Genomic DNA, 7,697 nt, shown 5'->3' with positions numbered 1-7,697 from the left:
GCAGGCGGCCGGAGACTCTCCGGCTGGGCACACTTGCCCCAGGACCCGGACCAAGACCTCGGGCCCACAGGGGGCGCACTCTTGCCTGTCCCCACCCCTGACTCCTAGGGTTTAGGAGTGGGTCCCGCGCCCCGAGCCCAGCGGAGCGCGGCACCGCTCCCGGGAGACGCTCGACGGCGCCGCGGGGGCGTCCACGAGGCCCGCTTGGCGCCGCGCCCCGCGCAGGGTGAGTTGGTGCGAGTCCCGCCGAGAGGAAGTTTGTGCAGAGGCGCCGTCAGCCCGCAGCCCGTGCCCGTTTGCCGGGGGCCTGGGGGCCAGTTCTGCCTCCTTTATCCCGGCCGTTTGGGAGGTGGAGTTGACTCTCCAAGTCCGCGGTGCCTGTGCGCGTGCTGGTGTGTGTACGTGCGTGCGCGCGTGTGTTTCGGGGGGAGGCCGAGGGGAGCAATAAAAGGCAGGAGAGTCCGAGACAAAAAAGACACGGAGATTGAGAAGGGGGCGGGAGGAAGGAGCTGGGAGAGGAGCGCGCAGGGAGGCGCGGGAGCGGGGAGCGGGGAGCGGGGACGGCGCGCAGCGAGAGCGGCAGGCGGGCTGGCAGCGGGCGGCTCTCGCGCTCCCGCACACACCCGCGCGCACACCGGGACACACACACACCTGCACACAGCCGCCCGCTGCCGGGTCGCCCCGGTGCCGGTGCCAGGTACCGAGGAGGGGACCCGGCAGACAGAGCGCGCTCCGCGCCCGAGCCTGCGCCCACCTCGCCGCCTTTGCGCTCCGCAGCGGCGCGCCTCGGCCGGCGCCCCCGCCAGTCCTGCCGGAAGATGGTCAACGACCGGTGGAAGACCATGGGCGGTGCTTCCCAACTTGAGGAACGGCCCCGCGACAAGCCGCAGGTACACACCGGCGCGGGGACAGGGGCCAGCGGCTGGTGAGGCGCTGTCCGTTTGGTCTGCGGGGCGGGCACCTACTGCGGGGGCTGGAGTTTGGGGAGCTCCAGCCAGGAGGCCCGGGGCGGGCACCCTTCTCTCCTCCCCATAGGATACTGGACTCGGGGCTCAGATGGGTGCGGCGCCCCCGGAGGAGCTTCTCAGGCTGTGGCCAGGTGCACCCCGCTCCAGTCCCCAGCAGAGATTCTGGGTACTGGTGTGCAAACTGAGTAGAGGACCTATAGTTAGCTATGATCAGCCCTTTAGTTTGCTCTTGACCGACAAATGACTTCCCTTGCTGAATCGATTTCCTCACCTCTATCTTGGGCATCTTCAGCACTTACAAAGTCCCCACTCTGGATGCCACCCTGTGCCAGGCACCTGGTACATCAACCTGAGCTTCAGAACCAGAAGTGGCTTCCCTGGATCTCCCCTTAATCTTTCCCATATGTCAGGACCCTGCATACAGCAGGGAATTAATACACGTTCATCTCCTGTTAAGAAGGCTGGACATTGTGATTCTCTGACTTTAAGGAGCGCCAAGCAAGGCTCAGAGAGGCCCATCTCCAGCCTGAGGCTACACAGCTCTGCAGGGATCTGAACCCTGGTCTGTGTGCTTCAGGGCTGGTTGGGCCCTCCCTTCCTGCTGCCTCTGCCCTGCTGGAGACTTGGAGGGTGCCCACCTCTGTCCCTGGGGGCAGGAAGAGGTGAGAGTAGAGCAGGGCTGGCCATCCATCGAGGGGTGCCATCCAGAGCTGAGGCGGAGGGGCTGCCCCAGGGCTGCCCCAGGCCGGGCTACCAAGGGACAGGGCCGGCAGGCTGGAGGAGCGGCTGCTCACCATGGAGAGGAGATAATGGGGCTGTTCGTTTTAAATTTTAAATTTCTTCCAGACAGCTGTCACTGGGGAAGGAACAGTGAGTTTGCAGCCACTGGAGGGGGCGGCGGGGCGGGCCTGGGGGGCCCCTGCTCTCTGGAGCTGCAGCCTGCCGTTCTTCTGGAGGGACACTGGTGTGGCAGGGGGACCCAGCCTCCGGCAGTTGGCACACCTTTTCCCTTCCTCTGCACTGTCTCACACCCCAAAGCCGTCTGGGGGCCGGTCAGCGGTGTGCATGAGTGGTCACCAGTCACACAGCCTGTCAGCAGGAGAGCAAAGATCCAGACCCAGGCTGAGCCCCCAGCTTCTCCCACTGCCTTCTCAGGGGACAGGGGTCTACCTGGCTTCCTAAGCCTGGTCTCCCCCAAGCCATCCAGGTACCAAGCCCCTCCTGCTGAGTCTGGACTCAGCCTTCATTTCTAAACTTGTCCTTGAGGGCCGTCCCCAGCCTGGCCCCGTCTCTCTTCCTCTGAGTCCCCTGCAGGTACGGACAGCTTGTCATTGGCCAACTCTGGGTCTCGCTCGACTTCCAGATCTTTGATCTCTCTTCTTGTTGGCTCTACCAGGCTCCCCAACACACACACACACACACACGCACACGCACACGCACACGCACACGCACGCACGCGCGCGCAGGCCTCTTCATTCAGGGACACCTTACCTAGTCCTCAAAACCCAGCTCAAATGAAGCCACCTCCTCTGGGAAGCCTTCCCAGATGCCTAGTGGGTGTGTCTCTCAGTCCCAGTAGGGTTCTTAGCCTGTGCCTCCACTCAGTGCCCCATCCCCCAGCACTGGGTCCCCCTCCAGGGCAGTTCCCTTTGGACAAACACCTTCTGGGTCCCCACTTGTGGTCCCCCTGCAGGCCCAGGCCTCCTTCCTTCCAGGCCGTTCAGGTTGGGAGCCCAAAGCTGTTTGCTGAGTGAGCTGCTCAGAGCTTCAGCCAGGAGGGGCCTTGGGCGATGAGCCAGGGAGCCTGCGCTGTCTCCAGGGGAGGTGGCTTCTAGGGATCCGTTTGAGATGTGGCTTCAAGGTGTCCTGGGCCAGGCTCAGCCTCCCAGGCCTGCTGCTCCCCAGGGGCTCAGCTCCCAGCTGCACGTGCCCCTGAGCACCACTGGGGTCCAGGAGCCTGAGCCAATACCAGAAACCCCTCTCCTCACATGGTGAGCCAGCAGGTGGCCGGCTGTCCCCTGGGCCAGCTCTATGCTTATTTGAAGCTACAGACGGAGCCCAGGCCTTTCTTGTGCCCACTGTCAGGCCGGAGAGAGCCTTGGGGCCCAGGTTCCCTTGAGGCCTGCCCCCCCCCCCAGCCTCCCCTCCCTTGCTTCCACTTTCACCTTAGCTATTCATTGACAGGCTGTGTGACTCTGGGTAAGTTATGCCTCCTCTCTGGGCCTGGGCTGTACCGTCTGTAAAATGGGAGCAGCAAAATCTGCGTCCTCCTCCCTTTAGGACTGACTGAAATACTGGGGTGTTTTGCAAACTGTAAAGCACTGTGCACCCATGAAGAGGTTGGTTCTCTAAGCACCTGGACCCCTTTCCCCGGCTGTCAGGACCCTAATCTCTTCTCTGCACCCCAGCTCCCACCACAAGGGCCTCTGTCACAGGGCCCTTCTTCTAGAATATTCCAGTACCCACCCCGGGGTACCAGTTGGGCTCAACCCGACATCTCTCACTTCTTAGTCACAACCACCCTGGAAGTTGGGTGGCAGAGGTGCCCATCACCCAGGACAGACGAGGACACCAGGCGCGGGAGCTGGGAGCTGAGCCGGGCCCTCGGGCAGCAGAGGGCGTCCTCTGGGAAGAGCAAGGAGGGAGGTTCAGCCAGAGTGAGGGCATCCTTCCCCGGGACAGGGCTCCGCTCCCGTGTGTGGCTCTCAGGGCACGTCCACACCCTGGGTCCCGGGACCGCCTTGGGCCACTCCGTCTGTCTGGCCTCATCTTCTCATTTTCTGGGTGACCTAGGACGCGTTGCTGACCTCAACTTCAGGACTGTCCTTTCACTGGGCAGAAGGAGGGCCCCCAGGCTCCGGAGCCGAAGGGAGTTACTTGGATGAAAGGATCTAGAACTAGACAGGGTCCTTCCAGCCTGGAGGGAGGAAGTCACCAGAGACTGTCTCCTCCCTAGGGAGGCGAGGCTGGTTTCCAGCAGTCCCGAAGCCTCCCCGCAATGAGGTTGACCTCCAGCCCATCCCAGACAGCGTCTCTTGATGTTTTCAAAACTTCAAAAAACATCCCAGAAAGAAAGAAACAAATTCTCATCGGGAAGTTTTTCCTGATGTCTAACCTTAACTCCTGCTGTATTTAACTCACTTGGTGGCTATTTATGGAGAACATACTTGGTGCAAGGAGGCTGTGCCCCAGGAGGCTTAGATCCCAGAAGCCAACCCAGAAGCCAGACTTTATCATACCAGACGGTGGGCCTCGGCATGACCGCTGGGCCTCATCCCTCCCTCATGTTTCCTGGGGCTTGGGATGAGGCCACGTTTGGGGTGAGGGAGAGGGAGAGGGAGACTCCTGGGGCTCCCCCGCCCTGCGCTCCCAGAGCCGCTGCTGCTCCAGAGGAGCTCACTGTGCAGCCCTGTGTGGCCGGTGGGCGGCCCGGGCAGGCGGAGGCGGGCCGCGGAGAAGCTTGGTGGAGAGGGCTCAGGTGCAGGGGGAGGGTCACCAGGAGCACCAAGCAGGTGCCTCGAGGCTGACACTAGCCCAGCCTCTGGTGCCCTGGGGTGGTCTCAGTGCCCTGGTTTAAGGGGACAGTGCCCTGGACGGCTCTGCCTTGTGGGTTCCTTGTGTTGGAGTTGGGGGAGGGGGAGCCGGCAGGGAGATGGTCACTGTGGTCCCTGTGGTGGGGCCTGGGCCAGGGCAGGACCTGGGGGTGGGGCAGTGGGCGAGGGGGCAGCAGAGGCAGGGGACAGAGCTGGGTGACCGATGTGGGTGAGGGGGCCCAGGGAGGTGCTAGCTTTGGAGGACAGCTGGTGGGTCGGTGCCATCCTCCTGCTGGGGTGGACAGACCCTGGTGTGGGCTTCAGTGGGCGTGAGGCCCAGGCAGGCCACCTGGGAGGCCAGGAGCTGTGTGTTTGAGGAGAGTGGACAGGCCAGTATAGGAAACCTCTGGGGACAGACCCCAGCAGACCAGAGCCGAGCGCCCCCTGGGGAGCCAGAGCCTGGGGGCTTCGCGCCTCCAGGAGGGGCGAGGCTGCAGCTGCTTCCTTCTGGACCCCGCAAGCCCTTCTTCCTGGGACCCTCCAGCGCCGTGGCTCCAGACGCCCTCAGAACGGTCTCCGTTGGAGAGGCTCTGGCAGGACAGGGGCGTGCCCAGGTCACACAGGAGGCCAATCTCTTCCCACATTTGGGGGACTCCAGAATTGGAACAGAAGCACCCGCCCTTTCCCCAGGGCTTCTGCCAGGGCCTGGGGCTCATGATTCAGATGGAGGAAGAACCCCGGGCTCTGGGCTGGGGCAGGGGCTGTGCGGCTCCCTGAGGGCTCCAGAGCACCCAGGCCCCTGGTTCTTCCAGCCCACGGCCCCTGGACGTCCTCCTGGGAGGAACAGCCTCCTGCCTGGCTGGGGCTCGGGAGAGGCAGTGGGCGCAGAGGCTCACGCAGGCTCTGACCTCGCCTGCCCCCTGGAGGGGGACCTTCCTCTGTGACTTCATCCGAGGAGATAGGCTGGGGCCACTCGGGGGACTGTGCCACCGTGACCTTCCTCAGAGTCAAGGCAGAAGGGCAGTGGAGGGCGGAGCTCCTCCCCCTCAGCCCCACTGGGGACAGGTAGCCTGGGCAGCTGTCACCTAACTGGGGCACCTCCTGCCTCTCTCCCAGCCCAAATCCATCTTGTCCTCTGTGGGCTAAGGTTTTCCAAGCAGCCATGGACCCTGAGCTGGCACTGGGGGTCACTCAAGAAACAAAGCGGTGTTCCCCCCCCAGTTGGTAGCTCACATGGGCAGTTAGTGGCTGAAGTGGACCTTGAACCTGGGTCTCCCTTCCTGGGCTCTGGGAGGCTGGCCTCAAGGCTGCCACCTGGGATGCCTCGTTCAGGGGAAGTGGTGCCCGTGTGCCCCTCCCCCTCGCGCCATCCTCTGGGGTCCCTGGCTCTGTGGTGGCCAAAGGCTGATCAGTAAGCTGCAGCCCAAGGCCCCCTGGCCGGCTCCTCGCTGTCTCAGGCAGATTTCTTTGCGAGGCACGTAAACTACAGCCTATAAAAGCGAATAGCACTTCATCTTTAAGGTTGATCTCTGAAGACTAATTCTCCTCTGCCAAGTGCCCTGCTTCATCTCCTGGCTGCGATGTCCCTGCCTCCAGGGTCCCCAAGCCTGCGAGAGCCCCTGCCCTCCTTGATGGCCTCTGTCTTCCAGGGAGGGCTGGGGGTGGGGAGGAGGGTGCCCGGTGGTCGGGCTGGGGTCCTGGACGCCCCGTGGGGGGTGGCTGGCTGCTCTGCAGAGCACCCCACCACGCCACCAGGGACCTGGACGCTGCACAGTCCAAGGATGCAGCTCAGAGATGCTCCGGGCAAGGTGTCTCCCGGCGGACGCCGGAACACACAAGGCTGGGGTTTACTTGCTGACGCGGGGCTTTGTCTCCAGAGCCCCAGCCGGAGCTCCTCAGGAGGAGGAAAGACACGGGAGGATGCCGGGGAGCGGTCCTGGCGCACCTGCCCACCGCGAGCCGCTCAGCCTGCAGAGGCTGCCTCTACTGCTTGTCCCCACGTGGCTTTGGGCTTGGGTCCTTGCTCTCTGAGCCTCAGTCTCCCGTAGGCAGGATGAGCTGGACCCTCTGTTCACTGCAGGAGGTTGCTTGGAGCTGGGGTGGGGGAGCAGGCGGGTGCCCATGGAGTGACCGATCATGCCAATCCTGCCTCTCTGTGAGCCGCTGGGGCCTGGGCCGGCCCAGAGGTCACCTTCATTCAGTGCCGCATCATCAGAGGTGGGCACAGGGTCAGAGGTGGCTCTGCCGACCATGCCCGGCAGGTCCCAGCAGACCCTCGCCTCCTCCCCAGTCCAGCATCGTCCTGCAGACACGGCCTAGGCCATCTGTCTGTCCATCCATCTGTCTGTCTATCCATCTGTCTGTCCATCCATCAATATCCAGCAGTCAAGACAGTCTGTGCTGGGCAGTGAGCAGGTCCTCGCCTGGGCTGGGACTCACCGTCCAGGGCATCCGCCAGCCCTGAGTCCCCAGAAACGCCGTCCGCGGCTTCATCACCTGCCCATGTGGCTCAGCGCCCCAGGGAGGTCACGCATCACAGTCTGAGGGACATGAGCTCCCCACCCGGGGTCTGACCTCCCCACCCTCAGGGAGCCTGGCTCCTAGGGAGACCCAGAGAATGTGGCACGGGGGATCTCATGACCTTCTGTCTCCAGCACCCTCATGGGGAACGGGGAGAAGTCCCCAAGCTCAGGGAGGGAGGGAAATCCAGGAAGGCTTCCTGGAGGAGATAACCCCCTGGGGCCTGAGGAGGAAAGTGAGTGGGGCCACCAGGAAAGGGAGCCAGCGAGCAGCTGTGCCCGGCCCAGGAGCAGCCCTTGTGGAGCCGGGGGAGCTGGGGTGGAGAAGATGGTCCGGGTGTGGGGGACCCGGCGTCATGGCCAGAGGGACAGCCCCAGGACCTCTGTCCTCACCTTGACAAAAGACCAGACCCCTCCTCAGGGTGCCCGGGTCTGCCTGCCCCTCCCCACCTGTCCTCTTATGAGCATGTGCATGCACAGAAAGGCGCTGCGCCTCCCGAGGCTTTCTCAGTAGTAAGACCTGATGGCTGTCTCCCCGAGGCAGCCAGAGCGCTGTCAGCCACAGTGCAAGACGCCCCTGCCACGTCAGAGAGAGAGAGAGAGAGAGAGAGAGAGAAAGGGGGGCGTGCCTCTCAGGCATCCAGAGCCACAGAAATAAAACCACCTCCAGACACTGG

The 7,697-nt window shown here is 63.5% G+C and overlaps 1 protein-coding gene across 1 annotated transcript in view; it reads left to right on the top strand.

Annotated features, from left to right (window-relative positions):
* Positions 1–818: 818 nt before the first annotated feature.
* The window catches only part of Fibcd1 (fibrinogen C domain containing 1), a 29,104-nt gene continuing 22,225 nt past the window's right edge, over positions 819–7,697 (top strand). The window contains exon 1 of the mRNA XM_026386462.2: positions 819–890. Within this exon, the coding sequence (XP_026242247.1) occupies positions 819–890 (72 nt within the window). The remainder of the gene's footprint in view (positions 891–7,697) is intronic.

This window comes from Urocitellus parryii, chromosome 4 (genome assembly GCF_045843805.1).
Source record: "Urocitellus parryii isolate mUroPar1 chromosome 4, mUroPar1.hap1, whole genome shotgun sequence".
NCBI classification, from domain to species: Eukaryota; Metazoa; Chordata; class Mammalia; order Rodentia; family Sciuridae; genus Urocitellus; species Urocitellus parryii.
This window is presented reverse-complemented; position numbering and strand designations above follow the sequence as displayed.